We start from the raw sequence: 23,984 nt of genomic DNA on the forward strand, positions 1-23,984 counted from the left end.
CCCTTTGCGTCCGTTCGATGACAAAGCAGGAGGACAGGGCTGCTGAAGGCACCAGTGAGCAGAGTTATTAGTCATGGAAGCACTCCATCGTGCGACCTTGGACCCTTCAGGAAAGCCCACAAACCATAGGTTATTAGGCATGCCTTGCCCTCAGCGTCCTCCACTCTAAATTCACAGCACTAAGTTTATGCACTATCTGTTTTAGGATGCTAGCTGAGTCTTCCACCCCAGATTCCCAAGTTTTTGCCTCTGTAATCTGCTCAACAGCTTTCCTAAGGTTCTGGTGGAGTAAATTCACTGCACCAATTGTAGCATCTAACATGCCCATTGACTGTGTGATAGCTGTCAGGAGTGCAGCATTGTCTGGAGCTGAATCATCCTGGCCACATGCCCCGAGAGAGGATGATACACTTGGATGAGCATATTTGTCCAGAGCACTCTTTTTGGAGAGGGCCCTTATCTTTGGCTATGGTAGCAAGTATGGCTGGGAACACAATAGCAGAATCTCTGTAGTTCATAGAACAACCATTGTCCCCACTGTGGCCCAGCATGTAGGGCAACATGAGCAATAAGACCGCCGACCCTCCCTAGTAGTGGCAAGTTGAAGCACTCCACTAAGGTCTAAGGAAACAGGCCGAAGAATCCTGGAGCGAAGCAGAAGGGACGTACTGCCACAGACTGCTTCCCTCAACGGGTAGGCCCTTGATACCCACTGATGCAAAGGAAAAGACGCTTAGCTCAATAGTTTACTATGTGTGCATTCCAGGCTTTTCAGAGGAGTTAAATGCATCACAATTCATCCCGGGGCCTTCAATCACACAACTAATATGTTCTGTACTACTCTCAGGGACGGCGTATAGGTTGGTACTGAGGCCAAACATACCTCATTCCGTGAGTAGATGAAGGTCCAAGATCGCTTTCCAGGCTCCAACCAGGATGCAATCCCAGAAGACGTGCAGGCCCCCAGTGGAGAAGTCCAATGTGCCCCGCGACCAGGGAGGGGGAGAAGGAATGTTAAGAAGGGGGAATAGCTCCTGTCATCAGTACTGCACAGGCCAACAACGTAGGCCTCACAGCCACAAATCAACCTGGGGTCTGCTGCCTCATCTTCATGTGTGCTGTTCAGCCCCCAGTGGTGGCTGCCGGCGCCGTGCCTTGGCCAAAGCTCGACTTCCTTGGTGAGAATTTCAATGTTGCATAGCTTCATCTAGTCCCCGGCGGAGTCCAAGGGGAGGGGGCTGTAATATTGTGATGCATTCTAGTAGTTGGGAGTGGGCGGAGCTAGGGGGCCAGAGGAAGAGCAGGAGCGGAGACAGGAAAGGGGCAGTTAGAGTAGGGACATGGACGGGACAAGAGGTGCATAATAAAGCTCCCTTGAAAATCAAGTATGTGCCTGTTGTTATTAGGAACAGGACACTACAGCTGGCGACGAGGGTGGGATAGTGCAACCTGCCATCTCTGAACACCTGAGAGGAAGAGTCCCTGTCCCTGGGCAGCACGAGAGGAATGATCGCTGTTGCAATGCGTGAGCCCTGCTGAAGCCGCCGCCTAAAGACAAAGGCCAGCGATAATTGCCCCGGTTCCGCGAGATAGTGGTCGCGTAGAGCCTTGCCAGGTCAGCGTGGTCGAGCACTGAAGGGGATTGCAGTGGAGCTCTGTTTTGCGCCCAAAAAAACCCCAGCAGTGCGCGTTTGAAGAGAAGATCGGGAGCCTACCCCGATCTTACCATGTTGCTCCGGTCACCAAGGAGCGTGTGAGGCATTGGTGAAGCCTCGTGGAAGTGCCGACAGAAGAGCGCCGGTGCGCGCCAAAGTTGAAAAACTCACCCCCGATGCGTGTGAAACGGCACGCGACTAAAAGAAACGAAGTCGGGAGCCCACCCCGATCCTACCTGGATGTTTGTGGCCCAGGAGTGTGTGAGGCGTCGATGAGATATTGCTGCCTGGAAGGGACCGGCTGCCGGTGAGTGCCGAGTGAATCCCTGTAAACCTGCAGACTGAATGAAATCAAATCTCGAGCGGAATGAGATTTCTTGAATGGCGGCCATCTAAGAGTCAGGCAGCCTTAACCCCTTACATGCGGCCGCGATTCCCCTGGTGTGCTGTAAACAGCACGAACAGGGGCGGGCCGTGACGAACCCCAGCCGTCATCAGCACACGAGCACCGTAGTGCATGACGGCTGGGGTTCGTCATCAGCATGGAAGGGGTTAAGAGACGTCCCCTGTGTGATCCATGAGCGGCCATTTTGAGGTCAGGCAGAGCTAAAATCAACAAGCATTGATTGATTCAAGAGGAAAAGTGAACTAGCTCGAGCAAATGCAAAAGTGAATTAACGAACAAGCACGAGCGAACACAAGAGTGAGGCAAGCAAACAAATCTTTGCAAATACAAAACAAGCATTGGCAAAAGTGAAAAGCAAGCAAACAAGCATTGGCAAAGACCAAACAAGCATTGGCAAAGACAAGAGGCAAGCAAACAAGCCTTGGCAAATACAAAACAAGCATTGGCAAAAGCAAGAAGCAAGCAAACACGCATTGGCAAAGACCAAACAAGCATTGGCAAAGACAAGAGGCAAGCAAACAAGCCTTGGCAAATACAAAACAAGCATTGGCAAAAGCAAGAAGCAAGCAAACAAGCATTGGTGACAGTGAGAATCAAGCAAACAAGCATTAGCAAAGACAAAACAAGTATCAAGCAAGCAAGCATTGGTAAGGGAAATAAAACAAGCATTGATAACTGTAAGTGAACAATAGGGAACCAGCATTGGCACGTTTAGAGGAACAAGCATTGGCAAATGTAAATGAACAAATGTTAGCAAATGGAAGATGCAAACATTGATAAACGCAAGCGAACAAGCAGTGGCAAACATAACGAAAGAATACGCATCAGCCAAATGAAATAAGCACAAGCCAGTGCCGGAAACAAGCGAAGATTGCACTGAATATAAACAAGTACAGATGAACACAAGTTCCGAAGTCAGCGAGCACAAGCAAATGCAGATCCCGAATGTAACGAGCACGAGCAAAGACAAGTGCCAAAGTAAACGTTCAGCACCACGTGAAGACAAACAATTAAAAGTAACGGGAGCTAGGAAAATAAATGATTCAGAAGCATGAGTAGATGAATGTCAAGGAAGCCTTCTCCCATCAACGAAGTGATTGGATAACCTGCACTAGTCCAGAAAGAGACACATGAGCGAACTAGATGTCAAATGTGCCAGGCAACATCGCGGAAGAGCCATCAACCACCTGCAGCTAACATGCGACTCTAAAGAAAGCGAGCCATGAGTCACACATAGTGTAGCTGAGTGGTGGCCATTCTGAACTCAAGAAATCCAAGTTTCATTCACTGGTGCCTATTGAGACAGTTGCGGAGCTTACCAACCTCAAAGGAAACGACCAGACCACGGATCTCGGCTGAAAAGAGTTAGCAAAGAAGACGGGAGCAAAGTGAACAGGCCTGTGACCATAGCAGATCAGAATCTTCCTCCCTCATGGCGGTGGGAAAAGCAACACAACGGTCCAACCCCTGCGTTGAAGTGCCGCCCCCAGTGACACAGACTGACACTCGGAGTTTGGGTCTCAAATGGAACCGGTGGCTGAAATCACTGGACGATTTTCTTGAAGCAACTGGTGAGCGAAGAGATAGAAAATGTCTGATACTACTCCTTAATCAGAACATTTCCTGAAAAGGACACAGAGACCTACGAAAGACTCCAAGAGAAGCTATGTGCCCATTTCCATGCTCAGGCAGACGTGGATCATGATCGCATCGCCTTCAACACAGCACGGCAGGAACTAGGAGAGCCATTGCCAAAATTCATCACCCGGTTGCAAAGTTTGGTACCATGCTGCCATTTCCATACATTTACAAATGAGGAAGCAGTTCGGCTCCGGATAATCGAAGGCTGTTCAAATTTTAACACGTAGCGCAAGATCCTTCGAGGGCCTTGGTCGCTAAAGGAAATCATCAGAAAGGCCGAAGTTGGAGTGCGGGTCAAAGCAAGAGACAGATCAAAAGAATTGCACCCAAATGCAAGACACAAAGATACCAGGAAAGAGACATCCCTCATGTCTGGGAACAAAACCCAAGAAACAAACAAAACCAGAAAGAGGGAGGGTGAAGGCAGACTAGACATAAGACAGCGGGAGAGACAAAGGGACATGGAATACTCCGAGTCAACAATACAAAAGACCGGGACAATCCAGGATTGTGACAGTCTCACTGACACAACCTCAAGGAGTCATTCAAAGCACGGCACAAACTATTCTGAAGAGGATGAAGCGTCAAGTGGGACAGATCGCACTGATGGACAAGATGGCAGTCTTCACAACAAGCGGGCAAGAAATACAAAGTACAGAAGATGGGAACAATCATGTCAACACTGGAAATCGGCACACGAGCACTCCCGAACATTCCACTATTCGCCAAATTCTGTAGATGCGTCCGAGGTAGCATCAAGCAGTAGAACACATCACACCCATAGCAAAGATGTCAGTGCACAAAGCAAGCGGGAAGAAAAAGCCAACCGCATAAGATGGACTGATGCACTCAGACACCGGAAAAGGGAAGACAAACGCATCCATGACATCCGAGATAACGAGGAAACTGAGAGGAGGTCATTACCATCATGTGAGAGAGGCAAATATGAAGCACCCTGGGATCAAACACAAGACATAAACATGTGGTTATTAAACAACCTCTCCTGTGAGATGACACCGAAGCCACTTTGAGAAAGGTACCCGGAGAAATATCCCAAAGAAACCTCTGACTCTAGGAGCAGCCCGTCACGGCCTACCTATTTCAGAACTTTACCATTCAGGACACACTCAAAGGAACGTTCTCAAAGGAAAACAACAAAAGACTCTTCCGATTCAGAAAGCACGTCTGCTCGATCCCTCGAGTCGACTGAGTCATGGTCCCGACAACGGCCACGGTGTCAACCACCCGAACACACCATAGAACCAAGGGACATTCTTCCCACAAGAGCAACATGTCTCACACCAATGTCTCTGAATACTCAATCAATCCACCAGACAACCTGTCATGTCAGTCACAGGTATATCAAGACATAAATAATAAACCGTCACCCATGATGGGGTCAGCGAGTCTGACTCAAAGGGCCTACAAAAGGAAAACAGATATAGTGGATATTATTCACCGGATGGAAAAGGACCAGCCAGTCAATCTGCAAGGAAAGCCAGACGTGTCAATAGAGACACATCATCATCTTCGGATGAGAGAGAAACATACACATGCACAGATGGTCCAAGGGTTCACCAGTCCCAAACGCGAGCGGGAGTGGATGAGACAACCAGAGGCAGCAAATGAGTCCCCAAACCAAACCAAGACGATCTCTTCAGTTCAGATAGTACCTTACCGTCTGGCATACATGACTCTGAACAGGAGGGCAGTGTTGCCCTCAACCGGACAACACAAAAAGAAGTAAAAGTACATGCGGGTGCTCGGGAGAGAACCAGAACAACATCCCCACAAAAAGGAGATCAAGCGTCAATCTAACAAGAGTCACAAAGGAAGACAGACTGCCGATATCAAGCTGAGCTCTTCACAGTCACCTCAGACACTGAAGGTGAGTGGATCACCCAGAAGCTGATTGAAAACCACTGCGAATCTGAGCATACGCAGATCACACGAGACATCGTGCAATTGCAAAGATGCCCTCTTGTAGTAAAGGATGCTCTCATCAAGGCGACAGAAAGCCACACAATGGAAATGGAGATACGTCTCCATAGCTCAAACGAACAGCCCGCGGACCCGTGTGGCTGATCGAGGAACTCTAAATATGTTGGACGCTAAGTTCATTTGATTAACAAGGGGGGAGATGTAATATTGTGATGCATTCTAGTAGTTGGGACTGGGCGGAGCTAGGGGGCCAGAGGAAGAGGAGGAGCAGAGACAGGAAAGGGGCAGTTAGAGTAGGGACATGGACGAGACAAGAGGTGCATAATAAAGATCCCTTAAAAACCAAGTATGTGTCTGTCGTTATTAGGAACAGGACACTATAGGGGCCCAAGATAGCACCCCATGTTATCCGCTCACTGACCCCCAGAGTCCTCAGCACAACAGACCACAGCATTTGCCTCAACACACAGCACGTGGCCACACCGCTCAGCCGCTGCACGCCTGCTTACCTCGAGCAAACAGTCTGGAGGTCTGTCCACATTGCCGTAACTCGCATGCTCCACCTCAGCAAGTTGGCATGGTGCCCGTAAGCTGATTCTGCAGCGTCTGTGCCTGGATGCAGTTTAGGGTTACATCAAATTATATGCAATTGCATAGAGTGGTATCAGAGTGCGGCCTCCATGTTTGGTGGCCAAGCCACACCCCCTGTAATTTTCTTGGTTGGTTTTTAATGCAGAAGAATGAGCAGCCTTAGCTCCATTGCAGAAGTATTGCCACCTAAGTCTTTCAAACGCTTTACAATCATTTTTTGCAGCAGTAAAGGCTGCAGTGTGCAAGCGATGTCTTGAGTGACGTTAAGAGGACAAGCCTACATGGAGAGATATGGTGACAGGGATTCACACCACAGATAATAAGAGAGAATTCCACATCAGGACCAGTGGTTAACATTTCAATCAATAAGCTAAGGAGCACTAAACTGGCATATTCAATTCTGCTGTAATGGACAGTTCTGGGGGACTAGTTGTGGTCAGGGTGTGGATTCGTGCAGACAGGATTTTCTTTGTTGTATCTGCGGCATGAGTCTACTCCAGCATTGATGTGACAAAGGCAACGATGCATTTTGGCAGGAAGCACTGCTGCATTTTGCTAGGGAGCCAATGATGAGCAGTAATGGACATGGAAAAACTATGAAGGACAATGGGAACTCAAACTGCTCAACTGCTTGGAAAAAAGAATGTAGCTACAATAAACGCGTGAAAAAACAAATATAAAAAGCATAGTAAAAGGACAAAAACACTAAAAATCCCTGTTGAATTAAAATAAATACTAAAAGAATGAAAAGAAGTGGAGCCAAGAGCTTCTATAATATACAGAAATGTAACTGTGGGCAAAATAATTATTAAAATCAAAGGTTCTTGCATTGACAACGAGCAGCAGTAAGCCCTCATAGTGCATCAATAACAGAATAGCATCTAACATCAGCTCTAGGGGTCCCTATATATAAGTTAACTAACATTTTTGAAATTGTGATATCTCTTTCATGTTCCCTGACTTTAGGTAGAGGCTTGGAAGATCAAATGTTTGCTGTATGGTTAGAGATATGTTTCTGTCTCCAGTATTACAACCTTGGAAAAACTATTTGTAGATGCCTCTTGTGCTAAGGGTACAGCTGCCAGTGTCCCCTCCTATTTACCTAACAGTATGAAATATTAATCTTTACATCAATACTATTTTCATCTTTTTAGCGCCTTTTATGAACCTTAGTAGCAGTGAGTATTGGTCAAGGTACTTCCCTATGTTAGGAAGCACACTGACAATATGAGTCGCTTAGTGGACTAATGCATCCACTGCAGGGGCCTGTGTTCAACCTCATGGTCACTGGTTCAAATCCTGGCGTGTGCTCTCAGCCTTTCATCCATATGAGGTCGATAAAAAGAGTACCATTGAGTTGGATAACAATAAACATCTGTTATTCAGCGCCAAAATACCCCGTTAGGAGTGAACGTGCGCTTTACAAGTACACATGTTTGGTTATGTTAGTCACTGGATTTGAATGAAGACTTGCATGTTTCAGCAGTGTTGGCAGTTAAATATAAAAAATGATTATTACATGGTTCAATATTTTTAGGTGCATGTTTACTATTTTTTTTCACACAGATAGCAACTCTCCCTCTTAATTCTCAAGGAGGGTGTGCTGTCTTTCCTCTGTGTGTATCAATATGGGTTATGTTCACCATGGTTGTTATGTGTGACTAATGTTTGGTCTCATTATAACCGTATTAGAACATTTTATATCACTATTCAGCTGTAGGGCGCAACAGGTGTATACTAGTTCATCACGTACAATCTGGTGTCCTTTTCTGCATCAAATAAACTTTCCAGATACGAATCAAGAGCCTATACTATTTGCAAATATTAGCTTCTTCGAAGAACAGAATATCTAGTATAATCTTTCTTGTGGTTGCTCTGTTTTCCATGTTGATAATTCTTTTTTATTTTTTTATTTTATCAGGGATTTGTCATGCAATAAAATACAAACCATTGATAGACACATATTTGAGCCAGTTCCTTTTCTCCAGTCAATGTAAGTTATTATTTTTAATATACACAGAATAGTCTCATGTATATTGTAATTCATTTAACCGAATCATTGATAGATGTATGTACGCAGTTAATGATCTAAATGGTTCAAAGTCCTCACCTCAGGATGATTGGGACACCTTTAACTTAGTCATGGGGCCGGCATTGGCTACTAGGCAGTATCTGTTGTGGGTACTTTTATTTGCCACTAGTCACAAAGAGCCTGAGCTGATATTTAATATTGGTACAATTTAAACTTAGTGTTTTCACAGAGTAGTTGCTGTCTTGGCAGTAAGCTAAAAAGAAAGGAGAGAACAGCAGCCCCAAATATGGTATAATTGTACTCTGCAGCCTTCAGCCACACACTATGCCAAGCCCCTATAATTATATGATGGATTATGCAGTTCCTTTTGACTTGAACAGAACTGATTGAGCTCAAGGCCTGACCTTTAGTCAAGCTTTGTGCCTTATGGCTATAAACCTCTGTGAATAGCCTTGGCTGTGTGAAGCAAGGGTAAGACCTGCTCCACGTGTCAATATGGCTGTAATTCACTGCAAATGACTGTAAGGTGAGGTCCTGTGCTATTCCCATAGCTTCACTTTTGGGAGCAGGGCAAAATAGGCGTCTGCATCACTTTCTCCCAGTCTAACTGCAGGTCTATTAGTCCATCCGATAAAGCAATCTTAAATTTTAGTTTAATAAGTTCAGTAACATTCATCTGTAGTGCAGAGGCTGCTTAAACCAAAATTGATGGATCTATAAGTTACAGATTTACACTGGTTTGGTTGTCCACAGTAATGTCATAGATAATGTCAACTGTGAGATGATATAAAATGTCACTAGTGATGCCACTAATGTAATTTATGTATACAAAAAAGTGATGGAGGAATTCTTGAATTAAGCTCATCTACTGGTAATTACTTGAAGCTGTATTGTTATTTTGCACACCATGCCACTTTCATTTGGACCGAATCAAATGCAAATTAGTCTTGACCACGCTTCAGTAAAAACAGTCCAACCAGAACTACCAAGTCAGGCCCTTTCTGTACCAGAACACAAGCAAAACCGGTTTTGCCTTTATTAGGGCTCATCAGTTGTTGCAAGGATTCTGCACAAACACAGACCTATGCATAGGATTATGGGACTGAGTCATTCTACCACCTTAGTACCCATGAGCCCAGGACCGACTAGCTATAGTGTCTCACTTGCTCTTCTACTCACTCATAGAGAAATACGTGATTAGATAGTCCAGAACACAACACTCCCTGCTCTCTCTGGAATTTTGGTTGCAAGACATATCCTTTCGCTCACAGTCTAGTACTCATCCACATTAGATCTGACTGACACGAACAAGGTTAAAATATTTATTTTACCTAACGTGCTCTAACATGCAGTGTACGTGGCACAATAAGCAGGAAAATGCAGAACACAAATACGGTCAGCATTGCAAGTAGTCCGTAAATCATGAAAGGAGCTGTCATGAAAAGACAGTGTCGGCTAATCTCCCTCCCTTTGTGTAGAAGCTGAGTGATTCTATATTAGAAGATCTCTGGCCGTTATCTGCAGACACCGCACCTCGGTGTATAGAAAGGTCCTTCTCCAAGTGTGTGCTACCTATTCGTGTATTCCAATAAGATCAAAGTACTTATTCCAAAACAATAGCTGCATCAATTTTTTTTGTGTAGGTGCTAAGGCTTGGGCTGAACAGAATAACAAGGGGCGTTGTTGATTGAACTTGCTCACAGTGTTTAGACTAAATGCCAGGACCCTGCAGAGTGTGAATACAGCTGTAAGTTCTAATGTGAAAACAGTAAAAGAGGCATTTGCAAAATAAACTTGTGTAATGATGTGCGCAAGCAACGGACAGACTGCAGCATGGTCATGCTAACTTAGAGAAGACAACAATGTCCCCATGGGCCATGTGACCCCCTCCCCTTGGTCAGGTCGGTAGCCCTGGAATAAAGTAGAAATCAGAGGTAAGCAGAGGCAAAGTGTTGTGGTGAAAGGCCAAATAGAAATTCAAATCCAAAGTAGAATAACAATGGACTGAAAAAAGAAGCCAAATTAAGAGAAATCATTTTTTTTGCTTATCACAGCGTATCTTGTAGGCCAAAAACTTTGCGGGATAAGTGGAATGCCATAAGCTCCAACAAGCTGTCAGAACCTTCAATATTAAAAAGCTACATGATCCAATTAAGCAGTTTGAATGAGCAGACATGCTCCTCATATCCAAAGACCACCAGGAGCGTTTGAGAGCAACCTGCATTGACTTCGATAAAACTCTGATCCAAGAGGTGCTGTGCACTAGCACAGGTACTCGAGTCTGTCGATGGTCCAAGTGCAGGATCATACACAAAGCACCTACCACAGAACAGTCCTGGTCATGGGACATCAATAGACCCATCAACAGTTGACAATACAAGGCAGCATGTGACGTAGTGGACAGGCAGACATCCTGGGCCCATTAAAAAGGGCACCGGAAGCCGTGGAACATAGGTTGCACGCTGGTGAAGTAGGCATAACAGAAGGTCAGCCAATAGACAATGTCCAGAGCCTCTAATGACATTAAGCTAAAAAGCTGCTGCATCCGATCACTGTATAACTGCAATTGGTGCCGGCTTGGCAGTACCACAGGTCAAGCAGCCATTACGGGGCAGTAGTAGATGTAAAAGAATGCCGCAAACCAAGAGGAGCAGCAGGAGAAACCCTCCAAATACACTGGAAAATAGAATGAATAAAAGCTGGGATTACACCAAAAATAGTCTGAAATGAGGTGACAAGGCTGGATCCCACGACCTTAAAAAAGTGGGCCAGTACCGCTGTGTAAGACGCATTAAATATCTGGTGGATTAATTCTCCAAAACGTAGCGGGAGATTTGTGTTTAGCAGTGACTAAATCTCACTTGATGTTCTCACCACCTGCAATTTGAAGGTCTCACAAGCTGATGTTGATGATGATGAGCCACTTCTTGTTAAAACAATAGCACTTTGAGTCTACTTAGCTTATTGAAATCTGTTTTCAAAGTAGGAAGGGAAGGCCACAGTGAACTTTCAACAATCCTGTGTGGGGTGGAAACAGTACGTTACTGCAACATGTAACTTGTTGTGAAACTGTTACTAAATACGGGATGCCTGCTCATAAGCCGAAGCAGGTTTGGTTATTTAGAATAAGATAACTGCAGTTAAAAAGCAGAGTTAGTGTGGGAATAGTAGCTGGACCGGATCCCCTTTAAAAAACAAGCCACATTAAGGGCCGAAACGTTGCAGACACCGTAAAGTTTACAGACAAGGGAGTGTCCTACTGTAGAATCACAATCTCCGCCTGTAAGGAAAACTTCCTTGTCTGCTGCTGACAATAGAACACAAATGGTAAGGACCACAATTCATGAATATACCTGCTCCCAAGCGGTTCATATCTACCTACAGGATAGTGTTTCATGCAAGCTGTAAACTGGAAGAGTGAGATGGGCAATGAAATAACCCCATGTATTACACACACCGCTTAATCAGTGTCTCCTACAGAAAATGGTAACTGTTATTGTTTCTTAATGCATAACGTTGTGTATGTTGCGTCTTTCATTGACATATACGTTTTTGTTTATCTGTCAAATTAAATGGTAAAAACAGCCCAGAAGCATTCAGGTACTCTCCCATTTTTAAAGTGTTTGCAAGGTCCAACTAAATTGCATAACTGAACGCAGCTGATTCTGATCATAATACATAGTAGATACTTCATTTTGAACAATGTCAATAACAGACGATACAATAGTATCCTAAGAATATATATATGAAGAGACAGAGGGCCCGATTCACAGAATGAACTTAAGATTCAATCCTAAACTTACTACTATTTTGGTATTCACAGAATGCAACTTACTACTTTTGGCATTCACAGAATGAACTTACTACTTTTGGTATTCACAGAAGTTAGGATTTTGTCTTAAGTCTGTCTTAAGTCTGTCTTAAAACAAACTTAAGACAAAATCCTAACTTCTGTGAATACCAAAAGTAGTAAGTTCATTCTGTGAATACCAAAATAGTAGTAAATTTAGGATTGAGTCTTTAATTCATTCTGTGAATCGGGCCCAGAGTGTTTATACTGTTATCAACCACAGCAAAAACTTTTTCTAAATTATCCTGATCAATTTGACCTAAGCGTACTGCTTCTTCCATTTGTGACATTTTCCAAAACGCATTATATGCTGCATAAACAAGATGTTTAGTGCGAGGGGATTTAGGACCAAAAAGAAAATCAGTAAGATCAATGTTACCTGATCAAAGCAAAAGATGTTGTTTGACAGATGACCGTGTGGAATGTTCCAACCACTGTTGACATAATTTATTTTCAGAATACGTGGTAACTGTATGCGATTGGGAGTAACGATGGTCATAGCTACTTTGAGTGAACCCTGTTGTGGCATTTGTAGTTGGTATGTGTATGCCATGTGTTGTAGTCCTCCAAAGATGGAATGAAGGGAGTATTTAAATTCTTTACAGTAGTGGCCAAACTGAAACACGTGCACGATGCAAGTACTCAGTATCCCGCACCTGCCAACCTTTTGTACCCCAAATACATTTTAAATCAACCATGTCCTTCCAATAACCGGAACCTTTCAAGGCCAAATAAGTTATGAAGGAAGAGGAATAAATCAAATGGTGTTGGGCAGTGCTCCCATTGCATGTAATTAAATGGTGGTCTTTGAGTACTGGTCTTGTGATAAAAATTATGGCCATAATGTTGGTAGCAAAAATAAATCAGCATAATTTGCGGAATTTAAAGACAGATCTTCAGTATCAAATACAGTGTAATACGGCAAATCAGAAAACAGGGAGTAAACAGCATTGATACCCCAATCATCGGAATGTATTCCAGGTAAAACAACATCACCTAATGAAATACGGATTACGTATGGAATTTGCAAGTTCTCTGTAGGACCCTATACATCAAATGGCACTTTATCCCGAACGATCCCATCAGCATTTGGGAATGCTGAAATATTAACTAGGGCTTTATCTCTTTTTATTTTATGAGATAAAGTATGAGGGGCCAGAACTCCGTCAACCAGTTTCTACAGCAGAGTGTTTAGGTAAGTAGTGACCACTAGTCAAAACGAAAAGGACAGTCGCAAAGCCAATCCACATAAAGAGGAGCACCGTCGACAACGCAGTCCAGATGTATGTCCATAGTGGAACTAGGTAAGTTCTTTTTAACCAAGAGATGAAAGCACAAATCCGTGTAGGAGGCACCGTTACTGACAAAGACAACAAAGATGTATCCAAAGAAAAGTTATATTAGTCCATATAGTAACCACTGGAACTGAGCTGAAACAATGGGGTCTGTTGTTTATTGGAAGGTTTTTTGGAAGGTGAATGTATTGTAGTTTCAGAAAAATCAACTATAACTAGAACTGGTGGGGAAACATACTTGTTTTCCACATTTGTAGATGTAGATGTAGAAGGCAAAACAGTCAGTATATCTATTGAAGATTCCATCGCCCTTTCGATTTGCTGCGGAGAATTTGGGAAAACAGATTTCACTGTATGTAGTGAAACATCCCAATGCGGAATGCTTGTGGCCATATTATTGAGTACCTGCCATATGGTGTAACTTCACATGCTCAATAGAAGTAAATCAATTCTCCTTGCGACCAGGTAGCGGAGGTAAGATCACATTACAGGAGCCTTTTAAACCAAGGACTGGGACAGGTGCACGGTACTATGGACCAAATTCTTTCTTGTTCTCCATCTTTTCTCAGTCCAGATTACCACCTTTAGGAAGCCAGCCAGAAACCGGAATCAGCACTGCTGCATCCGTGGATGAGGGCAAATGATTTTTTTCGCAGGAGCGTCATTATTCTTTCGTAGATCCTATAACATAGCACAATGGTTATCTACTTCAAACGTTGCGAGCCTTCACAAAGTCCATACTATCAAGGTCTGGCACTAACATTTTAATGCCAAAGAGCATTTTGTATGGGATCCGCCCACGTTGGACTCCATATAAATGAGTCAACCAGCCCGACTTGTACCTAATACCCTTACCTTTAAAGATTGCTTTAAGTCACGGTTAATCTGCTCTACAATAGAACTGCCCTCAGGCCAATATGGAGATGATAATTGCACCTGCACCCCCTTAGTCTTCTTCGCATCCCGATAAAAGCCGGAGCTTGGTCTGAATGTAAGGTGCTACAGGCATATGTCCTTACGAAGACACGCAAATCTTTTATAACACTTTGAGCGTCAGCACTGTGTTGCAGCCAAACCCAAGGGAACCTAATGCATCCACTAGTATAATCCACTGCAGCCAAAATATATTTGAAAGCATTTTCGATTCAATATTTATTTAAAGAATCGGAACTCCTAGGAGGTCAAACATGTTAATTTGAGTAATAAAACATTACAAACTCAATCCACGAAGCATCATGTAATTATCAGGGACCTGCATTAGGATAGCTACATTTCTTTTAAGTAAAACCAGACAATATTGTCAATAATCAGGAAACATAAACTACAAAAGGTTTTCAACATTGCATATCCTATGATGTATATAGGACATTGGAAAGTTACCAGTTCGTACACACAGTAAAATCTAAAATACAGTTTCAACTAAAAAATCAATTTAGAGATAGCAGCAAAAGGTGAAATGACAAAGCATCTCATAAAAAAAGTGCAAGGATAGTATATATACACCAGGTCATATGCGGCAAAGTTCAAGTTCGACTTAAAATGTTCAAATTGGAATTACCAGCAAGAAAAGGATAACTATGCATATCCAGGCCTGTGCAAAAACGCAATTCAGTAACAACCAGTTAATGTGCAAAATGCATCCCGGGACCCACTTCAAATTAAATTTGAGGCTTGCATCAGGTGCATCATGGGAAACAGACTCGACATAACCCTATTGTACAAAATAGCAGAAAATAGCAGCCAATCAGTGTGCAAAAAAAAGCAAAATTTTTAAAAAACTGAATACTGATACTTCATAAAAAGACGACAAGCAGAGATATGCTAAAATTTGACAAGCAGAGATATGCTGAAATTTAAAATTTGTACATAAACTCCTTAAAATAATTAGAGAGTTTTACAAGCACTGCTTTGTTTTTTGGTCAAAAGAGATAGTCTTTGGCTGATGCTACATTTTTAACACAATTTTTTTAAAACATCGGACGAAGCCAACGGTGATGATTCAAGGCCAATGCAGGACAAGCAAATAAAACATGGTCCGGGGTCTGAGTGCTCAGCATACACAAGTTACAAGTTTTTCCATTATTCAGATTCTTGGACCAATTAGCTGTAAGGTCATTTAGAGGAACGAGATTCATTTGACAAAAAATGAGCAAACAATGAATTCTGTGTTCTAAATTCCCCAAAAATAATTTTGTGCAATTTTAAATCAGCCATGTCCTTCCAATAACCGGAACCTTTCAAGGCCATATAAGTTATGAAGGAAGAGGAATAAACCAATTTAGTGTGGTTAAGCATATATTTGGTGCGGGGCATATTTAATTTTTAAATATAGGACACTGGGTCTGATAGATTGTAACCAGAAAAATATGCAAACTTACCTTTTTTGTGTTATTGAACTTCCCCTTAAATGGTTTTGGGCAGTGCTCCCATTGCATGTAATTAAATGGTGGTCTTTGAGTACTGGCCTTGTGATAAAAAAGATGGCCATAATGTTGGTAGCAAAAATAAATCAGCATCATTTGTGGAATTTAGACAGATCTTCAGTATCAAATACAGTGTAATATGGCAAATCAGAAAACAGGGAGTAAACAGCATTGATACCCCAATCATCGGAATGTATTCCAGGTAAAACAACATCACCTAATGAAATACGAAATACGTATGGAATTTGCAAGTTCTCTGTAGGACTCTATACATCAAATGGCACTTTATACCAAACGATCCCATCAGCGTTTGGGAATGCTGAAATATTAACTAGGGCTTTATCTCTTTTTATTTTATGAGATAAAGTATGAGGGGCCAGAACTCCGTCAACCAGTTTCTACAGCAGAGTGTTTAGGTAAGTAGTGACCACTAGTCAAAACGAATAGGACAGTCACAAAGCCAATCCGCATAAAGAGGAGCACCGTCAACAACGCAGTCCAGATGTATGTCCATAGTGGAACTAGGTAAGTTCTTTTTAACCAAGAGATGAAAGCACAAATCCGTGTAGGAGGCACCGCTACCGACAAAGACCACAAAGATGTATCCAAAGATAAGTTATATTAGTCCATATATTAACCACTGGAACTGAGCTGAAACAATGGGGTTCGTTGTTTATTGGAAGGTTTATTGGAAGGTGAATGTATTGTACTTTCAGAAATATCAACTATAACTAGAACTGGTGGGGAAACATACTTGTTTTCCACATTTGAAGATGTAGATGTAGAAGGCAAAACAGTCAGTATATCTATTGAAGTCTCCATCGCCCTTTCGATTTGCTGCGGAGAATTTGGGAAAACAGATTTCACTGTATGTAGTGAAACATCCCGATGCGGAATGCTTGTGGCCATACTATTGAGTACCTGCCATATGGTGTAACTTCACATGCTCAAAGGAGTGAATCGATTTGATTGTGTAAAGCAAGGTAGGGGGAATTTTTGCCTTAAAAACCTTCAGTAAGCGTAAAATAAAAGTCTCCGACCCATAGCACTGTAGAAAATACCCAAACCATTGGCATGAGATGTAGCTTTACTGGAACGGTATTCAATATGAGGTTTATTCTTCGAACTACCAGTTAAAAGTTTCCCTTAGTACAGGTATGAGTCTACCACCTCCAGTGGTTCAGGACCAATTTCCCACTTAAAGTTGCTTGATTTTCGACCTTTAATACTTTTCATAATTAGGATTTTGCTTTTGGAAACATTAATTTTCAGAAAATGGCCCACAGTACATTTTTGTAGGGAAACCAACTTTCTATTCAACCCAATAGGGGTTAGGTGCATTACAACTATATCATCTGCATATAAGAGACATGCAAAAAGGCAGGTACTTATCTTTGGTGCATCTCCATCAGTTTGAGCAAAGCAGTCAGGTAAGTATGCTATATAAAGAAAAAATAACAGCGGTGCTAACTTGTTTAAGACCATTTTCAGTGGGAATTACATTTGATAAACCTTGATTTCCACCCATTAGTATCAGGCACCACTTTTGCGAATGAAGAGCTATGATTAGGGATAGCAGAGGAGCAGGTAAACCCATTTTTTGCAGTTTGGAGGTCAATCTACTTTATCAAAGGCTGTTTAAAAGTCAATGAAAGTCACAAATACGTTTGAGTTACGGGAGATTGTATATTTTTCCTCAATTCATTTCAACATGGAAATATTATCTAGCGTGGAGTGATTTTTCCTAAAGCCTGCTTGCTCGATGGGGAGGACTTTCTTCTCTGCCACCCATTCTGTAAGATGATCGAGGATACTTTGTTTGAAAATGTTCTGTGTAGCATCCAATAAGGCTATTTGCCGATAATTACCTGGCTGTGATCTAGGGCCCTTTTTAGCTCGCGCCTACGCAGCGCGCATGCGCTGCATAGGGGGGGGACCTCTTAAAAACGATCAGTTTTTTTGCCAAAAAACATGCACGCTTTGCATTGCTTTCAATTGCAAAGCGTGCACGTTTGGCTATTCCCTTGCGGGAGCACGCAACCCCATCTGTTAGTAATTATGGTGCACACTCCCGCAAGGGAATGTTGCGTGTCCCTGCTCTCGGCCTCACTCCCCCCACCCACCGACAGTGAGACGCATTTGTCCTTATTATTGAAGAGTCCTTCTTCAGTGTAGACTAATGGAACACGGAGGCTCGTAATTAGACCCACCCAGACGCTGCATGGGGAAACTCCTGGAAAGGGGCTCTTAAGATGACTGCGCATCAGACTCAGGTAATCTGCGCTGCCACGCTCACCCTCTGTACTGCCCAGCTGATGCCGATACAGCGTGGCAAGCGGTTTACCAGGTAGAAACCATAGTGTGCCAATGAAATATACCTAACAAAAGAAGATGTAACTAAAAAGTTAACATAAATGTATTTTTGTAGTCGAGTCCTGCTACTCCATTTTGTTTAAGGGACTGCACGCACCTGATGCGAGGAAAAAGAACTGTTTTATTGACTTACTTACGCCTGGGTTGGTGAAACCCGAGAAGTCAGCTGCTTCGGCTACGGTACGAACCTGCACAGGGCATGCTGAAGCTTGGGGTGGCCCTGTGGCCAATGGTGTGCGTTGATTGAAGTAGCGACCACATAGAGGCTTCTCTACACTTCCTGCCAAGCAATAAAGGGTCAGGCATTACCTGCTCAAGTTTCCGCGGTCCACGCCTGCGGGTTTCATCCAGTCCGTATTTTTTTCTTTACGCTCTAAATCTTGTTTTCCCTATAGTCTTATGACATCAGTACTACAATTTCCAGAATGCAAAGCAAAATTAAGAACGAGGCGAGTGACTCGGTAACTCACCTTCGCCGTGTTAATGAATCTCCACCTGGGAAAAAATTGTGAAAAGTAGGGGAACTCTATTAATACTCACCTTGGCCTTTGGCTCTTCACGCAATTAACAATACCTTTATGACCTCAGGAGGGGAAACGTATTAATTTGAGGCCCGCCTTCGTGCTCAACCGACCTTACTAAGATGAAAGCTTCGGTTCCCAGCGGTTTTATAGGATGACCGCATCATAAAAAATAAGATCAAATGGTGCATGTCAACTTGGCATCACGAGCCAACATCGCGTGGTTTGGCAGTATCGAACAGCTGCTGTGCCCTTACAAGATTCTGCGGCATTCGCAGCAAGAAAATTTATAGGTTCAGGAATATAATGCTAGAACTGCTTGCACTATATCAGTTATAAGTTTTTATTAGCACACACGTTTACCCGCAAAAACATTTTTTTAATTAAAGAGTCGGAGGTACCGTAAACTTTCTCAAGAATTTTAACCCCTTCCATGCTCATGACGAGCTCAGCTCTTCATGAGGCACAGTGGAGCTGTGCTTTATGACGAGCTGAGCTCGTCATGAACAATGGGGTTCGATAAGGATCAGCACAGGAGGGGAAAACCATTAGCAGCCAAGGTGTTAAGAAACAGCACTTTTAGGAGGGAAGCAGAGAATGGCAAAAACCTTTCTAGCAGAAAAAAATGTTCCAGCATCAGTCCTGCCAAGTATCACGCATCAGGCGTGACTCTAACGCATTTCAGTGTGGTGATCCGCATGACCGCACTGAAATGCATTGTCATGCATTTACATAGAGTTTGAGCATCAGTGAAGGTCTGACTAAAACAGTATATTATGGAGTCTGGCAGGAGCGCGGTCAGCTCCTGCCGGCATGGTGCTGTAGCTTAGCTAGGCTGGGTGCTGCTAGGCATCTCACTGGCGGTTATAATGTATCCGAATTATGACCGATGTGCTGCTCTCAGGTCCCGCATGGTAGTGTACAGCACAATTGTCTACTAACGTCACAGCCAGGGGGAGGGGGGGGGGGCAGTGAGATAAAGCCATACTGGCGCTGCTGCGTGATGTCACATCCTTCTGCTGAAGGAGGGGAGTTTGTTTTGGAAGGAACAGTTAGCAGCAAGGGGCTGGTTACAGTGGTGAACGAGCTCCGCAATCATGGTGCTCGCAGAACTGCCCTCCGATCGTCCCGGGCCATCAAAAATCGCTCGCATGGCTGGCTGCATTCAATCAATCCTTGCCAGGCATCACGTCACGGAGCCAGTGACCACGGTTGTAGCGGTCGCTAAGGAACAGACTTCTGTCACTGGACAGCAGACACACTGAGCACAGGATATGTCTCCTGGAAGCCAGAGCCTTCTTGACATCATGTTTTCAGTTCCAGCGATCATGAAGGCCACTGCCAGGAGACAGGCTGGCAGCACTGGTCTGGGTCATCAGTTGAGAAAAATAAAATCCGGACAATTCATTTCAGCAGAGCGGCAACACGTGAATGCGGTGCAGTGCATGTTCTTTCAGAGCAAGGCACCTGGCCGACTATAACTGCTGTCAGATCATTGGCTGGCAATAAACAGTCACTGTACTGAGAAGAAAGTGCGCACGGAGTGAGCGTCATCAGAAGGAAGTTTTTCACGCCCGCCTTAACAGCCCCTACCCAGGTAAGCATTTCACAGCCGCCGGGGCACGAGGCCTAAAGGTATGAGTTACACCTCACTTTTCCCTATATTTGTCTCAAAGTCCAACAAGAGAGGTCTGTATTGGACATTCCTGAATTGTATGTTTAAAAAGACACACATGTTTAAGAATGAGCATGCTACTCTTAGGCTAGTGATCTGGATAGTGTGCGCGAATAATGTATGTCTCGTTTAGCAGCAGAATATCACCTGCATGCAAACATGTGATTTTGGAACATCTGAAGAGTGACATCTGGAAGCCGGAAGAGAGAGAATGATATCTTTGTAGTAAAGCAGGCCTCTTTTTGCCTGTCACTCGCTCTTTCCTGTTTCACCAAATGTAATCCTGGGCAAATACTTTATTTCACCGGGCCTTCTTCTATTCATTATCACACATGAAAGCACACTTAAACTTGTGAGATCTGTTTTGCCGCTGTGCAAACATATCGAATAAACTGTATTATGGTGAATCAAATTTGAAAGAGCAGATGTGTTGCAGTGTAAGACCAATGCTGGCAGCTGTTAAATTTTCTCAGTTGCTAAATTTAAGAGGCCAGTTCAGGAGCTCAGCACGCATGTTATATTATTATGAAGGAGAGTTGGGCTGGAAGGATGTTGTTTTCCCTGCAGTCTGCCTGTGTATCGAGTCCTGTCAGCCCCCACCTTCTAAGGTGCCTGACTAGTTATCAAACCCAGGGGCCCTGGCTGCCCGTCCTAGAAGAGAGGTGTGCAGCCACCTACAACTTGCACTGTGTGCAGCTCACTTGCAAACCCTGATCAACAACCTTGGCGAAGACGCTCGCTGAGCTTCTGGTGGCACAAGAGGTGAGAGTCCAGCAGAACACAGAAGAATGAGAGCTATATTATCCTGGAGGTAATATTCATGTCTTCCTGTTTGGTGCTATGGGCATTACTGACTTCTGTATTCATAGTGCTATGTGGTCCTAACTTGCAATTTAGACACTGTGTGAATATGCAATAGTCGTCTTAAAAAGCAGCTGTAGCTTAGTGAGTTATTATTTCAAGGATTTTTCAACAGTTTCCACATTTTTTAGAGCTTCTCATTGCTCAAAAGTGTGTAATTTCTGATGGTAATGTCTTTCTGTTTACTAAATTGCTTGGTTTTACACATGCAACAGGAGTTTCTCGTTTCTCAATTGGGTGCGATTTCTAATATTTCCTTCGTATTCAGTGCTTGATTTAGCTCGCAAGAAAGTGTCATTCATAGTTGTTGAATGTCACTCATTATTACACTGAAATTATGAAAATGTCACACTTGAGCAATCTGAAACCTTGGCAGCTATGCAGCAAAACATTTAAAGCAGAACTTTTTCTGGAAGAAAAACATCCATAAGTGACATGGCCCAGATAGCAAACTCACCTGGGGGAGATTCTTCTAAAAGGGAAAACAAATCAGAACGAAGCTCTGTCAGAATGGGCCCCCATCAGATAGGAGAGCGGCTAGAAAGAGCTCCTTCCGACGGAAAAGATAAGTGCACCTACCTCTGCAGTGAGCTTGTAGCACAGGGGCCTGCAGCCTAAGAGTCGCCTGTATCCGCAGGGTGCCGGGGGACGGTTTGCATACCAGACGGGAGAGGGCTGCCCCCTTTACCTGCGCTGAACCGAACCAGTACGTGAGGGGTTAATATTGATGAGGCGCTAAAGAGCATCTTTAGCAAATCTCCTATCATTAGCTATCAGCAGGTCGCGAAACCGGTCGACGTTCCCCTTCTCAATGGGCCCGTCTGCACCTTTTAGAAGTTTAACGACTAAACTTAACGTCGACTAGTTATTGTTGTGTTTGTTTTACGCTTTTTGACTTGCCACTTCCCCGAAGTAGCTTGTGTTGTTCAGGCTGGGCTGACTTTAACCCTTTCGATGCTGATGACGAGCTCAGCTCGTCATCACCCACGGGTGTCGTGTGCTGATGACGAGCTGAGCTCGTCATGGTGCCACTAAAATGGCATTTTCCAGCACAGGGGGGGGGGGAAACGCCCAGCAGCCATGTGGTTAAACCGCGCATGCGATAAAGTGAACCATTTACCGCCACCCACCGGCGATTCAACCCCATACATTATGTGTAGTCCCTGTTGTCACCAGGCAGACCTGCAAGCGCCAATGCGCCAAATGATAGTGCTGAAAAGCTGGGACTGTCTCTATGCATTGTTACATTGAATACAAAACTGCAGTGTTATTCCCAGTGCACTGCAGAGAAGCACACTGACTGGCAAGCAGTCATCTAACCTGTGCTTAATTTCAGCCGGGTGGCTTATTTTCCACATCAGATACTAACATACGAGGGAGGTGGGAGGGCGGATCTGAAAGGCGGACATGTAGTGTAGTTCCTATATTCCCAATAGGCTCTGCGCATTGGAATAACATAAACGATAGTTTAGACGTAGGACTGAAGTCGACTAGGTCTCTATTGAATATGTTGGACTTAATTGCGAATGCCAGCTAGCTCAGAGGTCACTAGAAACTTTCTTGAATAAACAAGAAGGGATTAGTTTCTGACAACCATATAACATGACAACTTTGTTCCCCAAGAATAAGGAATATATCTCCAGAGTCGCGGAAATAATAGATGGCTATTTTACTCAGTCAACCGTGCATGCTTCGTTTCACCAGTGTTTTTTGCAGAGAAATAGAGAGACGGGCGTTTTCAATAAAAAGGCTATTTATTGAGCAGTCTTCTTTTTCATGCAAGAGAAATGAAATGCTACAATCGTAATACTTGCTATGAAGTAAAGTGCGAACAGTAAAAAGAGTATTATGAAATAATACTGTAAAAGCATTTATATGGTTTCTAAGCCATAAGATACTTAAAATAGATAGAATACATACAATGATAAATAATGACTAAAAGTACTCAACTGGTGCATCTAAAATACGCCTACCCCGGTGTACCTAACCTAAGTCTAGTACAAGGGAAGAAGTAAGTGAGGTGTAGCTTGAGTTAAATAGTTTCTGCCAAGAATCTATCCAAGAATTCTCTAAGGGTCTAATCAGCTCTGTACCTTGGTTTTCGAATGAAGGAGGTCTTGTATCTCTCTCTCAGGACTCTATCTCCCAGTAACCCGCAAGGGTAGCAGGGAAACACTGGAGCTGGATTTCTCGGCATGAGAAAAGACAGCGTCTCTCTCAGTGCGTCAGCTGGAGGGTCGGCTTCCTTCGGCACTCGCTACAGCAGGGCGTCGGGTAAGTAGTTTGTTGATCTGATCCAAACCACCGTGTGTTTGCCAGGGCAGATACTGGTATATTTATTCCTGGAAGGTGCCGAGTTTGACGTAAGGGTGGACATAAAAACGCCACTAAGAACTCGAAGTTCTTTACTCGCTCCAGGAGTTCTGGGACAAATCAATACTGAAGCAGGGGGAATTCCCGTACTGCTGAAGGCTGGTTGTCTTCAAGAACTCGTTGTACTCTATGAGCTTAGTGGAAGTAGCCATGACGTATTTGGACTGTATTGGCTGTGTCTAAATATGGTTATGATTCTTATGCCTATATAAGGATATGATAAGTTATATCTATATAAGGGCATGAATTGGGAAAATTAAACTAGAGCCCTAGATACGTTCACAACAGACAAACTGCCACAACGTAAGAATGCTGGAACCTGCATTAGTTAGATTAAGGGTACGTGA

At 43.5% G+C, this 23,984-nt stretch overlaps 1 protein-coding gene across 1 annotated transcript in view; it reads left to right on the plus strand.

Moving 5' to 3' along the window:
• The window catches only part of LOC147716885 (uncharacterized), a 2,312,058-nt gene that overhangs the window by 322,777 nt on the left and 1,965,297 nt on the right, over positions 1-23,984 (plus strand). The window contains exon 4 of the mRNA XM_086919819.1: positions 8,156-8,227. Coding sequence (XP_086775945.1) covers positions 8,156-8,227 — 72 coding nt within the window. The remainder of the gene's footprint in view (positions 1-8,155; positions 8,228-23,984) is intronic.

The sequence above is a fragment of the Lissotriton vulgaris genome, chromosome 5, assembly GCF_964263255.1.
Source record: "Lissotriton vulgaris chromosome 5, aLisVul1.2, whole genome shotgun sequence".
Lineage (NCBI taxonomy): Eukaryota > Metazoa > Chordata > Amphibia > Caudata > Salamandridae > Lissotriton > Lissotriton vulgaris.